The 22,470-nt window shown below is 37.5% G+C and overlaps 1 protein-coding gene across 4 annotated transcripts in view; it reads right to left on the reverse strand.

The window, feature by feature from the left end:
* The window catches only part of rasef (RAS and EF-hand domain containing), a 42,936-nt gene that overhangs the window by 19,456 nt on the left and 1,010 nt on the right, over positions 1-22,470 (reverse strand). For 3 of the 4 annotated variants that reach the window (XM_042488813.2, XM_042488812.2, XM_042488814.2), the window contains exons 2-13: positions 19,122-19,451; positions 13,106-13,252; positions 11,665-11,755; positions 9,010-9,105; positions 7,615-7,692; positions 7,393-7,508; positions 6,021-6,089; positions 5,801-5,867; positions 3,158-3,246; positions 1,591-1,888; positions 951-1,079; positions 79-229 (exon numbers count right to left, since the gene is read on the reverse strand). In XM_042488813.2, the coding sequence (XP_042344747.2) occupies positions 79-229; positions 951-1,079; positions 1,591-1,888; positions 3,158-3,246; positions 5,801-5,867; positions 6,021-6,089; positions 7,393-7,508; positions 7,615-7,692; positions 9,010-9,105; positions 11,665-11,755; positions 13,106-13,252; positions 19,122-19,451 (1,661 nt within the window). The remainder of the gene's footprint in view (positions 1-78; positions 230-950; positions 1,080-1,590; positions 1,889-3,157; positions 3,247-5,800; positions 5,868-6,020; positions 6,090-7,392; positions 7,509-7,614; positions 7,693-9,009; positions 9,106-11,664; positions 11,756-13,105; positions 13,253-19,121; positions 19,452-22,470) is intronic. The other variant, XM_088076667.1, reaches the window with a different exon arrangement.

The following is a 22,470-nucleotide window of genomic DNA, read 5'->3' on the forward strand; positions in this document are numbered from 1 at the left end:
TTCTTGGGGGAAAGACAATAAAGCTTGTGGTTCTAAGAAAAGACAGTGGCTGAGTTAGTTTTAGTTTCTCTAACTCACCCAGTGTTGCGCTGGAGTCTAACTTGAACTCGTTCTTGCAGAGACGAAGCAGGAAGCTGGACTTTCCCACGGCAGCGTCTCCAGCCAGCACGATCCTGTACGCCTTTTCTGACGTCATGTAGCCCAGGTCTGAGCTTTCGTTAATGTCCTTCTAGAGAGACAGAGTGATGGACACATACAGCACTCATTAGATTACTGTATTTGCATTCTGCGTATTTACTTGATGTTTAATATATTTGGTCCTCAGCGTTGACAACTTTGCAACTGCTGCTTTTCTCTGTAGCTTTGTCAGTGGTCAGCTCTGTTCAGCAATGGAAACATTGGATAAAGTCTAATAATAGATCAGGAAATGTTTAGAAATACATTAAATAAAGCCCTAAGAGCAGCAGGCAGTGATGGTAATGTGCATAATGTTAAAATGTGTTTGATAAGCAAAGAGCACATTGATGGGTTTGGTGCCATACAAATGGAGGCTCTAAAATTGTAAAGTTTGCCCTAAAACACATCCCAAGATATATTCCCAATTTACCGGTGACTGGGATTAATCTTCATCCTTTTGAATATCTGCTGCAAATTTTATATAAATCTCACCATTCAAAATACATGTTGGAAAGTATGAAATGATGGAAACTTTTGAAAAAAGGCCTGAACGTCACCAAAATCATTAGCAGCATAATCTTCTACTATCAATACTATATCTGACTAGTAGACGCAAGATATTTTGCTCCGAAGCAACATCTTAGAAACAACAGAATTTTTCGGAGAGTACTTCCTCCGTCCTTCTGTCCTTCTGTCTCCCCATATTTCATCCGTCCCCCTAACTTGCATTGGATAAACTCCCCTCTCTGTAATCCTCCGTTGCTCTCTCTTACCTGAATACTGAGGGCACTGACGGCTTTCCGTATAGTCGGGGCTTCAGGTTTGGGTTCAGGTGGCTTCCAGTCCAAAACTGAGCTGCTGTCTGACCCGAATGCTGATTCAGTGTCCTGAGTTTCTGCTGGCTGTGATGTAGACACACAAAGACAAAAAAGTTGCTCAGACACAGAATTCAAATGTTATCACGATGACTTCTTTACAACAGAACAGCCTGCACAGCAGCTGTGAACATAAGCAAGTTCTTATAACCATTTTAAGATTTATTTTATTAACTTGAGTATTTATTGTTTGGTTTTTCACCATTTTCCATGTTTATATTTTGTTTTTCTATTTATCTTTCTGAGTGTGGAAGGAGAGTGATAAGTTAATATAAATGATACTTGAGGTTTGTACCCAAACTAAAACTCAATAACCATTAAAGTTACAAAAAGACATTTTTAGATTGTTAAATTCTTTGGTTTATGACCAAATACCTGCAAATCAGCCTCAGCTGTACTTTGTGCTACCTAGGAAATGCTAATATGGTGAAGATGGTGAACACTACACCTGCTCAGGATTTTAGCATTATCTCTGTGAGCATGTATTGATAAAGCAAGTATCGATGGACATGTACACTCATGTCTCTTATCGTCTCACCTCAGTGTCAGAGTTTTCTCCCATCATGCTGTCATTGTTGTCCTCCTCCACTTTCTTTTCCTCCCTCTCTTCCTTGTCCTCTTCATCTTGACCTTTGACCTCCTGCTCTGAATCGTAGCCTCCATGGGAACCTCTGAGTGTCGACAGGCCGCTGTCCACGTAGATCTCCGGCAGGCTGTCCTCTTCGCACTCACTGCTGTGTCTTCGCCTCAGGCCCGGGTCACACATTGCCAAGGCCAGAGTGTCACAGCTGGGCCGGCGGCTGTACAGAGGGAAGTCATCCACACGCTGGCAGAACCTGAAGACGAGGTCAGGAAATAATCCAGAACAGAAAACACATGGTGCGGTTAAGCAGATGACACACAGTCCTGTTTCTACTGTAGTGGCATCAAACACACTGTTTAAAAACTGGATGAGTGTAGATAAGGTGCCAGGCCACAAAAAAAGCATCAAAATACAGCTTGTTAACAACAAAAAAAAAAACAGTCAGGGAATTATTTATCTATTAATTATTATTGTGTTTTCATTAACTGGACCCTGGCCCATTTTTTATTTAAGTGGCTCCCAGGAAAAGCAAAACAAGTGTACATTTATACTCTGTTTTTCTAATATTTTTGTCTTGTTTTTCTGCATCTGTACTGGCATCATGTTATACTTTTACACTAATGCTAAAATGCTTTACTGCAGGAGTATTGTCTTTCTTTGATGCTGTGACAGGGAAAATTCACCACTACAAACTTCTAATTAGAAAAACAGTTTGTTGGATTTAGGGGCATCTAGTGGTGAGGTTGCAGATTGCAACCAACTGAATACCCCTCGGTCTAGTGTAGAAATATAGCGGTGCAACATGATGAACTCTGTGGGTATGGAGCCGCTCCCAAGTAGACATGAAGAGCTTTTTGTAATGTAACAAAAAGGACAACAATTGTCATGTTCAGGTGATTATATTCTAATGAAATGAAAACAGTTTTAAGTATTTTATATAATTCCTGCCAATATATGCCCCTTTATCCTACACACACGACTTTTAAGATGGCAAAATATACATGTAGTTTGTATTATTGTCTTATCTTATCGTCACATTGACACAAAACATTTGTCCCTCCACACCACACAACTTTGCTCATCAGCCATGACAGCACCTTAAATAAATACCTCTCAGCACATTCACCATTTACTTTACTACTTTGTAAACAAACAGTCATGTGTTTTAGGAGAAGAAAACTTCAATGCAGAGCAAAAACATCCTTACTTGTGTGTCACTGTGTACTCAAGCTGCTTAAACCCCTTTGAACTGGAGATGCAGATGACTCAAACCTGATGAACCTGGTCTGAAATTAAACCCCTGAAGCTGCTAACACTTAATCATCCTAAATCTACAGTTTAACATCAAACGTCCTCAAAGTAACTGAAAATAATCTGCTTATTAACACCTGTAAATTTGTTTCTACAAGGATAAAATGGTGTTACACTGGCACAGAAAATATGGTGATATCTGAACAAAAACAAATTGAGTCTAGAGACTTCTTTAAACTTTTTTACCCTCTGTGTTGTGTGCACATCTTACCTATCCATTACTGCGTAGGGTGATGTGTAGCAGATGCTTTTACTTCTGTTTCTGTTTGCTAGATCTCCTGGTGACCCTCCGTTACCAGACTGTAACACACAAAGTTAACAGTACATTATGTTTACATCCGTCTCTATATGTGACATTAACAAAGAATTTCCTTCGGGATTAAAAAAGTTCTATCTTATCTTATCTTAATGCACTTCTCTTGTACTATTGTAATACTACATGAAGTTAATTGGCACATGCAATGATGCATATTTTTCACATTATTGCATATTACTACTTCTAAAAACTGCACAACTCTTTCATTTTTACTCAGATTGATTGTGTACATTTTTTCACTTTTTTGTAGTTTTCTTCATATTTATGTATTTTTTAGTTTTGCTTTATATTTTTTTTTTCATTTTCTCAATATGTTTATGTTTTGCACCATTACTCCACAGCATATTCCTTGTGTGTGAAAACCTACTTGACCTCAAACCAGTCTGATTAAAAATGAGGGTTTTCTTTGTTATATAACTTAAATTAACCAATAGTTTTTCTAAGATAGTTTGATAGATAGTGAAAACAGTTTTTAATGTCCTGCTCAGCTGTTTGTTGGAGAACATTTTGAGTCAGCATATCCTAATGGAAAATGTGCTGAATTGTACTCAACCTGAATGAGCTCTCTATCATTTGGTTTAGGCATGTTATGCTATAAAAATCCACTGGAAGTCACTGTGTCTTCAAATAGTCTGCCTTTTCAGTTGCCCTTTCACTGAACAGCTTTATGCAACTTTCTACAAAAACTAAAACTCTAAAAAGGGGCAAATAATTAAAAAAAAAAAAAGCTCTACCAGACGGTTGATTTGGCCTTCTAGGTAAAGTTTATGACGCAAAGTTAATAAAATAAAAATTGACTTTTTTCTTAGATATAAATAAACTTCTGATCACTCATTGCTGTTAAATGATACATTTAATGTTATCCATTATATATATGGTGGTGGGTTGTTTTTGTTGTGCGTGTGTGTGTGTGTGTGTGTGTGTGTGTGTGTGTGTGTGTGTGTGTGTGTGTGTGGTTTTTTTTATAGTCTAAAGCCATGTTTTATCAAACAGTTGAGATGGCCTCTTATTTTAAAAGTAGTGATGCTAAGATAATAAATTTACATTTTTATGAAAAAAAGGATGAATATTCACAGTTGTTAATACCATACATTCAATGTTATTCTATTATATATTGTGTAGAATAAATTCTATCTGTATGATTTCTTCACCATTTCTGAGATTTTTTCAAGGTACTGTAATGGTAAATATGCATGGTAATGAGTAAAGTACTAGTAATACCACTATTCCATGGTTGCAAATTGATATATTTTGATATACAAACATGTTACAATCATTTTAACAGTAAACAATGTGTATTTTTTTTCTTCCTGTTTTACCATTACCATGAACGATCATCTCAACCGTTTGGTAAAGGCCTATATTTAAAAACATATGGGTTATGTTAAAAAAAAAAAAACATTTTTCATCGCTTTTTGTGTTTAAATTCAGTGTTGGGGAAGCTTCTTTGAGCTCACAATTTATTACTTCACACCAGAACGAGTTGAACTTCAGGAGAGCCATCCTCGGAAGTAATCTAGTTTGGCTAATAAGGGGTACTTAAAAAAAGTAGTTCAAACTACTTTGTAAAAAGTTAATCAAGATGATCACCGTGTACATGTGATGTGAAATTCTAATCAAATATTATCCCAAAAAAACCTTGCAGACACCCAGTTGAGTTTATTGCAAAAAGTGCCCACTTGTTCACAGATCATACATGAAGCAAAGGAAGCATGCAACAACATCTGTGAACATTTTTAAAATAAATAGCAAGAATCAATACGTGTGACTAATTGTAAAAGGTCAAGTGTGTGGTGGTGGCTACCTGGGCACGCCTTCACAGTTGTTATGATGTAAGAAAAAAGGGGCCGGGTTGGTCAAAAAGGGGGTTGATTACAGCAGAGAATCAATGGTAAAAAAAATATTAAAGATCATTCCTTTATGATCCAAAATTGTTTGTAGTTTCAGTTGTTAGCTACACAAAAAATGTAATGGTATGAAACAACTAAAATCATTATGTAAACATAAATGTAGTTAAACTACAAGCAATTGCAAACTGTAAATTTACATTCAGTAGTATTCCCCAACACTGTTAAAATTTTATAAATGGCTTTAGGCATCAGAATACCAAGTTTGTTCTCTTTTTTCTTACTTCTCCAAATATAAAATCAGCAGAAAATTGCAAGAAAACCTGATTTGCCAAATTCTGTAGGCTGAGGCCATCTGACACTATGCATCTTCTCTCTACACATGCACATACTCTTTGTACCTTATACTTCATATTGTAAACTTTTGCACATCCTCCCAGTCAATATTTTGCACAGTCCTGCACAAAACCAGACAACATATTTTTTTTAAATCTAATTTCTCACACTTTTACTTATTATTATTTATTTTTCCAAGACAAATTCTTTGTATGGCAAACTTACATGGCAGGAAAAACTGTTTCTACTTGTGATTTTTTTTAATCCAATGGATCCAATGCACCAGCCTCTTCTAATTTAGAAACTGAACTACTTTTGAATTGTGCTTATTTTTCATTTAACTGTGTAGTTTTACCCTGCAGGTCCTTTCCAAGGCAGCTCTTAGGCCATCGTTGGTGTCATGCAGCTTCCTGTTGGCCGTCCTGTCCACAGAAAGAAAAAATAATCAGTATTACATTTCTTTTTCATTCTTGCACATAGGTTATTTGTGAGTACAGTAAGATCTGTTTCCATCTCTGGCAGAAAACCTTAACATTAGTTTGTTTGATTTTGTTGTACAATTCTGTCTGACTTACTGCAGAATCTCGATCTGGCTCTCCAGAGCGTCTCGCTCATCAGCGAATTGTCTCATGAGCTCCTCATCTCTGCAACAAAACAGTTGTTGGATATTATGAATATTAATCAAAAGAACAAATGACGTTATGACTGAATTAGTGTCAGCTGACTATGTTTTCAGCATCACAAAGGACACCTTACACATAAATTCACTGACTTTGGAAAATGACAATAAACAGGATGAGAAATATTTCCATGCTTCTATATTCCAGTTAATGGCAGTAAAACCAGAGACATTTTCACACCAGATCAACTGATTTTCTCAAAGACATTACACCTAAGTTACCACATCAGACACCAACACAGCATAAACGGCATCACTGAGATGGTCCAAGGACGCAGACTGTTATCCTGCCAGTGTCTCTGTTGCTAAGAAACACTTCCAAAGAAGTTATTGTGTGTGTGTGTGTGTGTGTGTGAAGTCACTCCAGGATATCCTGTTTCAGCTGTGACAAAATGAAAACACGCCGGGAACGAAAGCACAGTCTGTCAGTAAGAGGGGGGCGTGGCCTCCGTCTCCCTTTCTGTCTCTGTCCCACTGCAGCAAGAGACCTCAACAGTGGGGTTATTTGACAAGCAGACTGAGGCCACACTGATATTCTTTATTCTTCTAAATCCAATACACTTTTTAAAATTAAAAATAGATTTCAAATGTAAGTTGGAGTGTTTAGAGCTTTTCTTCATGTGAGGAAGAACAAAGTGCAAATATTTATTATTCTCAAGTTCACATAAATCTACAAGTGAGATGAGAAAAAGGTGGAGAGAACCTGTTCTGCTACTCAGTAATTCTAGGTTTAGACTTTCAGAGTTTACACTGGAAGCAAAGAGTGCATGAAGAGAAAGGGAGTCTGCTATAATCCTCTTTTCTTTCTCACTGTGAAAAGTTAAAATATTATGACGCATGATCAGACAGAGGTACTATCAGCTTTTAGACTGCACCTAAACTTCAATTTCCTGTTAAAAAAAAGACTGCAAAAAGGTTTAAAACTCAACTCGAGACAGATAAATCCACTCAAATGAGCCCAAATGAACTGAATTATCCTCAAATATCTCATTCTGTCCACAATCCAAAGATTATCAGTTAACAGATGTAGAGGAGTCAAGAAACCATTAAAACCCCATATTTAAGAGGCCAGAATCAGAGATTTTTTTTAAAAATATACTCAGACCGATAAATCAAATATCAGATAATTTGCTGGTTATTTTAATGGTTGACAACTAAGTGATAAATCAAACCAGCTCCTATAATTACACAAACAAATGAAACATATAATCATCAATACACAGCTCACATAAGGACCCACGCCCAGAAAAAAAGGTTAATAAGTTTACTGTTCATTGTTGATGCTTTGATCGGTAAGCTCCGTCTTTAGTGAGTCCATCTCGCTATGCAGACAGGCGACTTTGGTCTGAGACTTCAACAGCTCCTGTTTTAACTTCTGGTTATCCTGCAGAAAAGAGGAATAGGAATGTGACGTAAACCGGAGAAATATGCGTAACAAAGAATTTACTGAAATTAAACACTTTGTTATAAATACGTATATTCAGTCATACCAGTGTTAGCTCATTGATTTTCTTCTTCAGGGCCGGGCTCTCATCCTTCACAGTGATGTTCTTGTACTTTTCTTCTATCTGATGGATGAGTTCACATATTTAGGATTAAGTTTATTTGACTTTCAGGTAGACATCAATCAGATTCCACTCACACGGTAGTTTTTTAGAAATGCGGATACTGTTTTCATACATTCACACAATCACCGTAAATCCGAAGTTCTGATCAGTGAAGTCCAGCTGACATTTGTGTTTTTACAAGGTTAAAAGGATTTATCAGTCCTGGTGCATCTTCTTGTGAATGCTATAATTTTTTTTCACAAAGGACAAATTTTTCACTGTTTAGAGAAACTGTGTTTTTCTCAAACATGTACAGTGTTGTTAATTTTTAAGAGCCTGTTTGTGTTTGTATCTAAACAGGTTAAATGCTTCTCTGCAGCAGTGTACTCCTCATTATGGCACTTTAACCCTCGTGTCACAGTGCATCGCTGTATTATTGACAGGCTTGTTCTTTAAAGGCCCTGACACACCAAGCTGACAGTTGGCCGTCAGTCACTGTCAGACCGTAGGTGATCGTCTGTCGCCCTGGTTTTGGCGGTGTGTTTCGCACTGTTGGCATTACTTGGTCCTTTTTCGCTTTTTTTCAGCCAGTTCAGGATATGCTGACTCCACATTGGAGCCCGTCCGTGAATAAAGTTACTGTGATTGGCAGTTCAGCTCAGTGTACGAGAGGAGAAACGGACATGAGGAAAGAAAACACAAAGCTGAAGTCAAACTTGACTGAAACAAACTTGTTATAGTAGGTAAGATTTTTTTAAGCCACTGAGTTCTTTAACAGACACTGTTCATAACTATTTGTGTTATTGTTTGCAAAAAAATATTTTTTCTTTCAATATTAGGTTGTGTTGTTAATGTGCTAACTGGGTAACTAGCATCTTGAATATGTTCAGCAGTCCTCTGTCTGCAGATACAGAGAGTTATTTCTTCTCAAGCAGGCGCAAAAGGTTATGTGGTTGTGGGTTGTTGGCTGTAGTCTTTATGGTGCGTTCAGGTGCAACTGTTTGGCTGAGACACAGGTGATGTGAGGCGACGCAACAGTTTGCATCCATCGCCACTAGTGCTGTGATGCCAGCGCGTTGTTTCCGTTTTGACTGCGTATCTTAAATTTGGCATAATTATCTCCAACCTGACATTTTATTCTAATGCTTTTATAAGCAAAGTTCAAATTAAAATGAATTCTAACATATGAATTACATTATAACTATTCACATATTTCCTATTATCTACATGCTTTCCTACATGCTATAAACAAGCCTGAGCAGAGTCTGAATGTACAGTAAGAGAGTTGTGAGTATGTGCAGTGAAAATGACGTGCAGTCAAAGACGTGAAAAATTTACCATCTTCATCTTCTGGATTTTACACTGCAGCTCACAGACTTCAGTTTCATAACTTGTCCGTAACTCACTGAGCGCAGCCTCTGTTTTCCTCTTTTCCTACACAAAAACACAAGCAATCACAAAAACAGTTTGTGACATTATTTCATGGAAGTTCGTGTGTGTGTGTGTGTGTGTGTGTGTGTGTGTGTGTGTGTGTGTGTCCCATTAACCTGTGACTATTTTAGGGCAGATTTTGAACCAAGGCCACCAGGGGTGTGTATCAGCAACTGTCAATCAACAGTTTCCAAATATAAAGACCTCTCCTAAAGGTGTCAGAACACGAGTGTGTGCACAAAACACAAAACAAACAAGAGCTCCTCAGTGAGCTGAGTCAGTACACTTACATAAGTTATACACACACGCAGTGATAAGACAGAGTTTATGCTCCCACGTCAGTTTTAAGGTAACATCAGGACCAAAGATAAGATTAAATAAACACAAGTCAAATAAACCAGACAGTCTGATTTGTGGAGTTCTGTCACTGTCATTTTCACCTTTAATTTTATGTCACGGAAAGCTAAATATTGTTATCAAATCTTATCATTTTACACAGCACGCTGTTCAGTGTGTTTCACCAGATTCCAGGAAATATCTGCAGCTTTCATAAAACTTACAACCAAGTATCTTTTAATTCCTGGAAAAGATTGAAAACAAAAGCCAACAGAATTTGCCAGACTTTTAAATTGGCTCACTGAGTTTGAGTGGACTAGTTCTGGTCTGGCATTGTAACATGAAAAATTGGTTTCTAGGTTAAAAAAGAAACCCACCCAATCAGCACCACAGGCAGGACTAATGAAATTGTCAAGCTGTTTTCAAGCAGTGCACCAGAACAAATGAGGAGTAACAACAATGGCGAGCGCTATAGATATTGTAGACACTGCTATCAAGGCTGAGTCGACATGTTGTTAAAATATCGCCTGACATTGTAGTTTGTCTTACTTCACTCTGCTTCACTCTTGAAAGCCCTGTAAAAAAGGTAAAATCAGGGTTTCTCACACATTCATTTATCTGAGGTGGCCTGCCACAATCAAAATATCTGATGAAAATATAAAAATTCTCATTTTATATATGCAGAGATGGACCGTTTATTAGAAGGTAGAAGAAGGTAGATTTATTAGTCTACATTTGTCTTTGATCCTGCTACATCTTTGGAGTCGAAGGACGAGTTGATTAAAATCCACAGCTACTATGAAGATGCATCCGGTTGCTTAGGCACGTTGCTGCCGATGGCATCAGGAGTGCTATCAGAGTATGTAAGCTTTGGGTATTCATTGTACCACACTCTTGGAGAGTGTACTCTGGTCACAGGTGGAGCAGTAGAACGACAGGTACAGTGAAGGTGATACTTAAACGTTCATTACACTGGTTCTAAAAGTTTGCGTTCACTGCCTCTGTAGCAGCTCCTCATCTCATCCATCAATCTGATCTTATTGGCTCTGACCGGATCGACAGATCAGTTATCCACCCTGCACCTCAAACTGCTGCTGAGAAAAAAGGAACTCACGTTGAGTCCACACACAATATAAAACAAAAAAATTCAGTGTGCCAGTGTAATCTGTCAGCCAGCACCAGCTACCACGTAATGGTCAGCTGACAAAACAAACAATGTCAGCCTGCAGGGCAAAAACCACAGCAGCTTCCCTTGTTGACAGGTAACTGCCTGCATGGACAGTAATGTTCACAATGTGATTTTATGTAAGACAAAATAACATTTATGAGCTCTCTGTCTTATCAATCTCCCTTCACTAATTTGTGTCTGTGTGGGCCATGTGGTCGTGGTGATGTATACGCCACTCTGGTGTATCTGCCAGTTACGACTTCTGCCAAACAGTGTGCAGACTCTGCCTACTTGTCACACCACAGACATACATCGGCGTGCTTATGGTATGGACCCATTCAGGCGGATATGTAGGTGTCCAGCGATTAGTTAGGGAAAAAAAAGAAATAAAACCCTCCTCCCCTGAAGAAATCAGTTAGAGTGGATGCAATGTCAGACTGACAACGAAAATGAAGTGAAACAATTTGACTGTTCTGTCTGACATCAGGCAACATTAGAAAAGCTGTTATTTAAGAATTCAAAAGCCCCTGCAGTATGGCCGCCTCATTGTTGAAAACCATTTGCAGCACAGAATGACAGAAACTGCCTCAAATCCATCCCTTAATTTGACTTCTCTCGTTGTGGCCATACATCCTCCATGGAGGCATTTCGGCCGACTTGACTCAACAAGTGTGCACCCTGATTCTTTATAGATTATTATTTTCATCCTCACACCACCCAACCTTATCATCACAAATATATACAGCCTTATCATGTGAAACACTGGAGGCTGTAACGTGCTCCAGCACCTCTTTCCATCGAATGTTTCATATCTGGGCTCCACAGAGTCGTGAAATCCAGCCGATCAGCAGGCGTGTCTGAGTCTGGATGAGTAATCTGATATTCAGCCGCGTACGTTTGTTTGACATGAGGGAAGAGCTGAACAAACGCACCCTGCTTATCGCTTTTGCCTATACAAACTCCAGAGAAACAAACACATGAGTCAGGATTATTTAAGATAAGATCAAAAAGTGATGTTTTTTGGGGTTTTAGGAAGTCTTGTGTTCAGTGTTTCCCACCTGCTCTCGTGTTTTTCTCTCTGCAGCATGGATGCGTTGGTCCATTTCATCCTCCATCTCACTGAGCTGCATTGAAGCCTGGTCCTGGGCTCTGCAAAACAATAAGAGGATAGTTTCACCGTCCAATCATTAACTACGTATACTGACTTATCCTACTAATATTATCTCCAATTAATGCATCAACTACTGCTTTATAGATTACTGACAGCCCCAACAATCAGATTACTGTCTACCAAAGCCTCACTGTTACAAGATTTGGTTCGTCAGGGTTGGATATGATTGTTTTAAGTGAAAGATGGTTTACACCAAAGGCCTCTTACAGTACAGTCGCCACAATAAATCGTTGGTATTTTATGTTGTTGCAAACCATCAGTATGTTACGTTTGTTCGTTTCATCTGTGTCATGTCAACAGTTCTATAGAGACGTAGTTCAGATTATGTGTATATGAGCTGAGTTTCTCATTATGAGGAGGTGACGATGGTGGATGGGACGACATCGAGGCAAAAAAGCTGACAAGCAGCCACCATTTTACAAACCAGAGAAATTTCCAGCCTTTTTCCTGGTGGAAAAAAAGGTTATTATAAGACAAAACATGAATTTTTCCCAGCCATAACCAAGTGGTTTTGTGCCTAAATCTAACTCCATGTTAATCACAGCATTATCACAACATATAATTGAATTTTAAAATGTAACAACATAATGTTTCAACATATCTGCTACACACAAAAAGTAAAAAATTTAATTGTGGTTTGCAGAAATTTACAATACCAACATTTATTTTAGCGACTGTGCTGGCCACTTAACAATGTTGTGGTCATAATCTATAAGGCCTTTCTATCTTCTTTCAGTTTAACCTGGATATCACATGATTTCCTGCTGCTAAATTCTGATAAAACCATCTGTGTGACTTTTTAAAGTTTAAGAGTGAAGAATATTGCTGTTGTTTTTGATTCTCCCATTTTGATCGGCACATTTAAGAAATCACCAAGACTGTGTAGTTGACTTCACGGAGAAATGCGTTTTTCTGCAGGACAACAGTGATGTGAAAACATAAAGATCAACAGACAGATGAGCCTACAGCATTCAGTTATAGTGTTAGCAGCATCTTTATTTCTCTTACAGCATACATAGTGATGTTATAATATTTTAACTCATTCTTATTTTGTGTAGTCCCATTGTCAATTTGAGAAACCTTTCTTATTCACAAAGCCATAAAGTGTGAATACAGTAACTTAAATAACTTTGAGAATCATTTTCCTCAAATCAGGCCTGTCCAGTTTTAAATGAATAAGAAACACAGGAAAACCAGTATTTACTTTAGAAAAAATTGTTCAGTATTGCCAGTAAGTGTGTGTGTGTGTGTGTGTGTGTGTGTGTGTGTGTGTGTGTGTGTGTGTGTGTGTGTGTGTGTGTGTGTGTGTGTGTGTGCGTGTGTCCCACCGTTTGATGGCGAGGGCCAGGTTCTCCATCTCTGAGTTCTGCTGTTTGATCTCTTTGGTGAAGTTCAGGATGACCTTCTCAAACTGGTTTATCAGTCTGGGCTCAGTCAGACTGATGTTCTGGTACAACGTAGCTGCTTGTTCATGCCTGAAAGACAATCAGGATTTGACATCAGCTTTACTCTTTAGCACTGTCACTCTAAAATGTTTTAAACAACAAGATTAAAAGACTTTAATGAGTTTAAGAATCCTGGATGTTCTGTTTCATACCAAACCTGAACTTAAAACACTTAACGTGTGTCTGCTCTGACACATCTACAATATATGATAGTTGGATCAGAGATGATGCAGTCAGTTGTTCTATTGAGTAAATAAAACAAAATTGAATTAGAAATAACTATAGTCTACTGATAACTGATTTAAAAAAAAAATAATCAAAATAAACGCATATTTAAAAGTCATAAATAGGAGCATAAAAGCAAGAAGAGCAACCGGCGAGACTATTGGACTGTGAATGCTTAACATTTAAAGGAACAGTTTGTATTTGGGGAAACATGTTATCCTTATTTCTTTCTGATAGTTACATGGGAAGATTAACAACATTGGAAAATGTAAACAGAGGAAAACAGCCAACTTAGTTTTTCCAAGGGAAAAAAATCTAATACTTTGAACTTGTAAATGACTTTATTAAAATTCTTTAGTGATTTTTGATACTATATATTGAATTAATTCCCCAAGAATTTTGAATTTAGAATTTTTCCTTCAAAACCAAATTCAGGACCTTTTAAACATTGCAACCTTCATGTATTTGAGTTTAGTATTTCTAGTTTAGTTGACTGAGTTCCTTGATTTCATAAGAAGATTAAAAAAAACAATGAAAGAGTAAGCCAATAGTGGTCTTATTCGCTGCCAAACCTTTTAGTTGGCATGTGTGCCCGTGAAAGGCAATATGTTTTATAACTTGACTCAACAAAACTTAAAAACTGAGTCAACAACAAATTGCTATTTTTTTCCTGATACACAAAAGCTGCACAGCAAATTCAGATTTAAAAATAGACCAAAACAACTACTCTCAAACTTAAAACTTGTGCGTGTCACATATTTTTTCCAAGTGATACAGCATAAATAAACTGTAGCATGTACCAGAGCTCTCAGTCAAAACCATACAGGAGAAGGATATGCTCATGTAAAGCCTATTCACACATGTATGTTGTAAGTCATTAAAGTGATCTTGTGATAAAGAGTCTTGCGTCACAGCACCATGGTAAAACTGGGTCATATCTACTGTGTGTGTGTGTGTGTGTGTGTGTGTGTGTGTGTGTGTGTGTGTGTGTGTGTGTGTGTGTGTGTGTGTGTTTGCCTTCTGACAGGGCGGGCTGGCTGTAATGGCAAAGCATATAGACACTGCTGCCTGTCTGTCGGGTGACACAGCGCACTGCAACATCAGTGTCAAACACAAACTGATCATAAGAGAAACACACAAACAGGCACAAACACTGAAAGCTGTTAATAGAAACTGCTGTTAGGTTGTAATTAACTCTTTATAACCCGGAGCGACATCACTTCTTGTGCTGGTTTCAGATGCCTTTCGCTGGTATTTGATCCTTTGAACCCTGAGCAAATTGGTGCGATGCTTTGAAAAAGGTGGGGGGGGGGGAAGGCAATGAGATGGTTATAAATATTTCACAAATTGCAAGAAATTAGTAAATTTAGAAAAATATTTTTTTTTAAAAATAAGGGACAAATGTCTAAGGAAGAGAGCAAGGGAAAAATATTTTCATAACGATCATATCAATAATTAAAATTATTATATTATCTAAATCACCTTTTCAATGTCATTTTCTTGTTTTTTTTAATCATTATTTCCTTTCTTTCTTTGTTTCTTATAAATGTTTAAGTAATTTTCTTGTACTTTTTACTGATGTCTTGCTAATTTTTTAATCATTTCTTCTCTTGTTGCTTATTGCCTTCTTCCCATATTTGCTCTGGTTTCAAAAAGCTAATATGATCATGTGTTAAGGATCGCTGTTTGTCGTAGAAATAAACTTGACTCCTCCCGAGAAAATATTATTATGTAGAGACAAAATACAAATGTATTATTTGTGTTATTTGTTATATGATTAAAGTCACAAAAACTCAAGGAAATGACACAGAAATATGTCAAGTGACCAAAATATTTCAAATAAACATGCTTCCTTATTTTATTCTTACTCTTTGTGCAGCCTTGGCTTGTTTTCCTGCTTGCTAACCTTCACTAATCTCCCCTGAATTAAACAAAAACATGATCAATTGTTTCTCATTGGTTTGGAGGGTGCGTGGTTATTATATAGTGTTTTACACTTATTTAAGTTGATATACTCAAAAGCTCAAAGCATATGGAAATCAGAATTCAGACCTCTGAATTGGTTACATGATAAGGTGCTTTGACTTTAAAACATTGTATCCACACTTGGAAATATAAAAAGGAATGTTTCTGGAGCATTCAGACCAAATGAGGAAAGCGTGAAGAACATATTGTGCAGAGGAGCCGTCTTTTAGGTCACTTAGCCACAGTCTCAATCAGCTGAGAGATTCAAATGTGTACACCGAAACACACAACTCATTACATAAGCCTCATTCAGCAGTAAAATGGTGCAATTAATAGGAATGAAATTGATTTTTCGCTCTCCATGTCTCTATCTCACACAACACAAAATATTCTTTCATTCCCTAAAGGACAGACGCTTGTCTGAAAGCTGTTTTCCTAATTATGGTCTCTCAGCTGACTGCTAGAACAGTGACTTTAACTGCTCGAAGAAAAGAGAGGGTATGACGAGACAACACCACTGTGACAATCAATGTCCTGATGCCACAGCAGCACAACAGCACGAGGATGTTTCCGAAGCCAGGCCTGGGGCCCCACACACACACACACACACACACAGAAGGTAATGTATTACAATGAAAAAAAATACCTAAAAACAGGTAAAGATTGTTAGAAATGTTGATCAGTGTTGATCAAAATGACGTCCTTAAATGTCTCGTTTTTTCCACATTCCAAAGAGTTTAGTTTACCTTCATAATGGAGGAAAGAAACTAGAAAATATTCACATTTAAGAAGCTGGAATCAGAGAATTTTCTATTTTTTCCCTCCAGACTTACTCACTCCAACAAATCGATTATCAAATTAGTTGGCTATTAATTGAAAAGTTTGTTGCAGCTATAAGAGAGACACACAGTCACTGGTTGGCCAAAGATAGGACTGGGAACCAATTTTTGATACTATTGCCTTCTTGATACCTTGGTTTTGCTGCTAATGCCGAAACCAGAAATTACAACCAGAAACATCTTTTTCAACAAAAGAATCCAAGATGCCAGCTATACAAGAACTTTGCAGAATTAAAAAAGACAAAAATGTTTAAAATATATATTTAAATCAGGAACTATCTGGTAAAAGAATAAGCAGTTAATATTATGAATCCGGTTAATTATTTGGTGGGGTTTTTTTTAGTAATAAACAACAGTTTTTGATATTTGATGCTACGGACAAATTTTGGACAGAACCAAAAAAGTTCTGAATTTTGATACCTGGCTCTGTCTGAGGTACAGCTGCATTTGATCAAATGTTAACAGATTGTTTAAAGTTTGTAAGTAATAAAGAATGTAATTGTGAGTTGGATAAAAATAAAAATCAGAAAGGAAAGTTTGAATTTTAAAAAAAAACTTGCCCTAAATCTTCATCAGTCTGCCTAAAGGTTATAAAGATTATAAAGACATGACTAGCAATTGAATTCTACCTGTAAATAGGTCTTTTCAGGAGGCATCGTGGGAGGGAAATCTTGAGTCTCAACCATAGATTTATTATAACACCAGCAACAATATCTCAACAGAGAAAACTCAAAGTGATGATACTTCAAGAAATGCACAACTCAAGAATTACTGGGAATTAAATATCCAAAAATCTAGAAACTTGAAAATCTTATAGAGAAACACTGAAACACTTAAACACTGATTGTGCCAGACCAATATTATGTTATAACCTATATGCTGTAGACAATGCTGTGCAAGGTTTTGTGGGAAAAAGTATGTTTGCAAACACCGATAAGCATTAGGCCTAAGTTGTACAAAGGTGGAAGAAAGAATGAGGGTCCCATTTTCATAACAATGTTTCAGTTTAGAAATAAAGTCTGTGAGTTTAATGGTCAAGAAATAAAATTATTTTTTGACTTTAATAAGGGCAGAAATACAACACATCTGAAGGATGGAGAAACACGGTGATGCTGATGGTCATTCTGAAAGAAAAATCAATGATGCATAGTGTCGATGAAAGCTGCTATCCAGTGAAAAATTCTAATAACGTGATACTGGCCCTGCAGTGCTGTAAAATGCATTATGTTAACAAAGTGCGCTTAACATTAACTGACGACGTTGCTCTGTGAATTTCCTTGAAGAGCCTCCAGTAAGACTTTATAAAAACACATGAGAAATGTCTGCTCTGCCTTCTGTAGTGAAGCTCCTGACAAACCAGTCTCATAAAGTTAAAAGCAAAGAGGGGGGTGTGGTGATGTCTGCAGCTGCTGAAAATCAAAATATAGTATTCATCATTCATTTCAAATTATTTAGTGTTCTCAGTTTGATTATTCTGAGCAAACTATCATTAAGACGACTTTAAGGTGTCTGTAAAGGTGTCTTAATAAGGACACTTTTACTGACTTCTGAGAGGAAAAGCTGCTTTTAAAAAATAAGTTAGAACGACAAAATGTCACTCAGCTGGCCCAGAAGATGTTGTGATAATTTATCATTCAGTTAGCTCAAGTCTTAGTTGTTGTAAAAGGTGAAGCTTGATTTCAGTTATAGCTTCAGTTCCAGTTATAATATACATGACAAATGCTGTTTTTATCAGTATAAGTATATGTATCTGATATATGTATATATATCAGTATATGTTTTTATTTAAAGTTTCAAAATTATACTGATTTTTTTATTTCACTCTCCTTTCCTGGCACCAAAAAATATTTTAAGAAGAATTTGGGACTTATATCTCGTCACAACTATGATAAACAATGTTAAATTAACAGATTTATGTATACAATTATATCAATAAAGATTCTGTTTAGAAAATACTATTCAATAGAAACAGACAATTATCCACAGTGCATCAGATAACTGTTGATAAGATGTTGAAAAGGTGTCTTTACCACAAGTTGTTATTATTACCTTATTTTTTCAGGCTACATTAATTTTAAAGATCCATTTTTTTACTGTATAGTATCAAGACAGGACAAAGTTATTTGAATATTTTAGAGCGTCGAAAAAAATATTTTTACTTATTGATAAATAATTTGATCGTATGTCAGAAAATTGTGGAAAATGTCCATCATAGTTTCCTCGAAACTCCTTGTTTGCACTACTTAACCATCTAAAAACCTAAATGTATTCACTTTATAATGAATACAAAACAGACAGGAGCAAGACATTCGCTGCATTAATGGAACTGTAGGTAATATCTGGCATATCTGCTTGAAAGGTGACTATAAATAATTTATTTCCAATTATCTTTATCTAATCATTCAGCACATTTGTACTTTTACAGGTTTCTCTCCACACATCTAATTGTTAAAAGCTGGGTGACACATTTCTCCCTAATTCTCACAGATACGAGTCAGCTAGAGCTTTTTTTAATTTATCTTTGGAGTATAGTGACATGCCTTGAGGGAGAGAGACACACACACATACACACACAGTCACTGGTTTTCAGGTGAATGTTATTCAAGTAACATGGCTGCACTGGTTGTTTTGAATCGGAGCAGTTTGAAACAAACTCAGTTACAAGTTAATACATTCATGGATTTTTTTCTGTCTTTTCTTTTTGATGTATAATTTGGGAATTTCCCTCTGTGGATCATTATGTCTCACCACCACCTGTGCGCACACTGCTGTCACTGTTGAACATGTCCATATCACCTGAAGAATTTCCATATTTTAAGGACACCCATGCACCTGCACTTGCACCACCTCCCGCACCTGTGTGCTCTTACCTGGGGATGAACTTGGCTTGCTCCCCCAGCCTCCTCTCGAAGTGCTCCCAGGCGGCGGACACGTCGCCCCCTTCAGACTCCATGTCCTCTCCGTACCGGTCGTGGAAGCCGCTCATGAACTCCAGCAGGGTGACGGTTCCGTCGTTGTCGACGTCCAGCCGGCTAAATATCCGGTCGGCCTCGGCCGCGGACACCTGCAGCTCCGCACAGATGGTCAGAAACTCTTGTCTCTCGATCTGCCCGGAGTTATCCACGTCGTAGGCGTTAAAAAGGGAGCGCAGCCGCTCCTGCTCCTCTGCGCTCATCCCCTTGACGGAGGGATGTGGCTGACTGCAACAAAGAAGGCGTTTCGGTCAATTAAGGTGACGGAAAAACCCAGAAACCCCACACAGTTACCGGTGGTTTATTCTCCGGACACCTGCAAAAAGCGTAACTCCCAACTTGTAGACCTGCTCGCTCCTATCCAAACATTTCGACAGCTGTTACGCATTTACAAAAAAAGAAGTGAGATCGAAGTAATCCACTTTAAACCATTAAAAACAATCAATAAATCAAACTTCTCCTCCTGTGTGGTCTTCACAAAATAATGTCCCGGTTTGATGCAACTGATCACCAGCTACACGGACTGAAAAGCTGCTGTCTGCTCAGGTAACGCGCCAGCCATCTGTACCTGTATGTGTGCTGTGTGCGTGCGTGTGTGCGTGCGTGTCACTCCTCTCTTACCTCAAACAACAGAGGAGGTCTGGGCTTCAGGCCAAATGAAAGTGCTTTCATTGTGGAGAGAGCATAATAGCTTTTAATGTTGTTGAATAAACTTTAGAAATAACAGAAGCAGAGATTATTCAACCTGCATAATCTTCCAAAACAGGAGAAAAATGCATTTCTATACCTGAGAGGCACGCATGGCACTCAAGGTACTGAACTCACCACTCCTCCCACCTACGTTTTTTGTATAAATGAAATTCACTTTCTCAAGAGGTCCCCTGCATTACAAAGTAACACAAACATAAGAACAAAGAAAAAACAATATGGATGCCTGATTTCGGTTTATAACCTGGGATCCTTTTTTGAATGTCTTCCTGCAATGTCCTAAATTATTAATTTCCTGTAACTAAAAGGCATTTACTTTAAGAGAGTTACTAAACACCATGTTTCAGAAGGTTAAAGGTCCAGTGTGTAGGATTTAGGGGGATATATCTGCAGAAATGGAATATAACAGGTATGTTTTCTTCAGTGTGTAACCACCTGAAAATAAGCTGTTTATATCTACACAGGAAGTGTGTCTCATCCACAGAGATCGCCATGTTTCTACAGTAGCCCAGAACAAACAAACCACACGCCAACTCCAGATGGAGCCATTTGCTGTATTGTGTTAGCCACCAAAATAACAGCCCCATTAGGAGTGCCAGAAAACTGATTTTTCTCAGTGTGAAACTGCTTTATTCAGTGTTTTTACTGGTTTAAATCATCAGGTGTGTTTGTTTTGGAGAGGAGGAGACCTCAGTAAAAAACCCCTGAAAAATGAACATTGATTGAATTCTAACCTGGAGAAGTTTCAGCGGGTTGCAATCTGTAATCCTCACCACTAGACGCCACTAAATCCACCCTAAATTTTACACACTGTTCCTTTTAATCTGTCACACCACACACTCAGACAACATTGTTTTTAACAGGTCTTACCTCTTACTTTAAGTGTCTGTTATCACTCATTGTTCATATGACATAAGGTAATAATATCAATACAAACAGCAGGGCCGGATTAACCTACCAGGAGGCTCAAGGGCAAAAATGCCTCATGGACACCTGTTCAGTCCCGTCAAGATTAAGTAAAACTTAACATTTATATTTTATCATTTAATTAAATTGTCACAAAGTAAAAAACACACAGGGAAGTGGTTGGGCCTTTGAGGGAGTTGCCATAATTTCTTGTAATCCAGGTTTGTAAAGAGTAACACAACCAAGAAGTTATTATTGTGGCAATTAACTATAATCTGAACATTATCATGGGCTATGATGCAAAGGACTGTCCTCCCCCTAAAACAACACCATAGGTCATTTATGCAAGCCGCTTAATACAAACCACATTTACGTTTATTGTATGTGGCGACCTCTAGGGGCCGACGTTATTATGACAGGAGCAAAGGACAAGGTCAGGTGACGGAGTATAAAGAGCAGCAGAGTCTGCGGAGTGAGGCAGTCAGGGTGGATGAAGGGCCAAACAACACAAGATTTTGACTTGAGAGACTGCTGTTCATGTCCTGTGTGAAACTCAAAGCTAATATCGAGTCATTTTAGGTTATGTATGTACTTAACGATGTTTTATACTTAACGTCACATCACATCAAGTCATGTCGTCACGTAAGTACGTAAAGTTATGTAAGTATTTCATAATAATTATTTTATTGAAAGAGAACTTTTTATGGTGCTCAAAGACACGTTACATAAGTTAAAACAAAAGAACACACTAAAAATATATAACACACAACATTATTCACACATAAAGGGGAATAAAAGGTGAGTTTTGATTAGTGATTTAAACTGGGGGAGGTCGTTGTGGTCCCAAATGTGTTTGAGGAGACAACGCCCAACCATGATTCCTAAACCTAACCCAACTGTCAGGGGCGCTAATTTAGTTAACTCTCCTGTGGGCCGTATTAAAGAGTGGGGACAAGGGATGTTTTTAGTTGAAGTAGCTGGAGGACTTCTTAGTTACGTAACGTGGCAGCTGTATTATTGGTTAAAAAAATATAGATTTATAAGTCTATTTTTATCGGAAAGTGACACTTCACTTATCTATTTAGGCGTTGGCTCAATGGTATTTAGGCCAATTTATAAAACAGACTTGTATGTTCAATGTCTGTTGTTTCACTTGGTGTTTAACTAAGTATTGGTTAAAGTTTGGTTGCAGTGGTTTAAAGGACTTTTCTGCTTTTCCCTAAACAAATGTACAATAAGATCAAGGTCTGAGATTTCCCAAATGACACTTTATATTATTAACAATGTAACATTATTAACCACAAGAGATTAAATTAATTCTTCAGTCTCTGTCAGATCCATATTTTTCACATCAGTCTGTAATATTGGTAAGTTTGGAGTTTAAGAGCATTTTTAACATTTTCTACACTTGCATTAATGTCTAAAAACAAACATGTCAAGTCAAGTCAATTTTATTTATAGAGCCCATTATCACAAAACATGGTTTGCCTCAGAGGGCTGTTTTACAGTGTACGACATCCCTCTGCCCTTAGACCCTCACATCACCCACGGAAAAACTCCCGAAAAAGAACCCCTGTAACGGGGAAAAAAAGGAAGAAACCTCAGGAAGAGCGGTAGAGGATAATGAGGGATC

This window comes from Plectropomus leopardus, chromosome 4, assembly GCF_026936395.1.
Source record: "Plectropomus leopardus strain MGB_pleo_1.0 chromosome 4, ASM2693639v1, whole genome shotgun sequence".
Classification (NCBI taxonomy): domain Eukaryota; kingdom Metazoa; phylum Chordata; class Actinopteri; order Perciformes; family Serranidae; genus Plectropomus; species Plectropomus leopardus.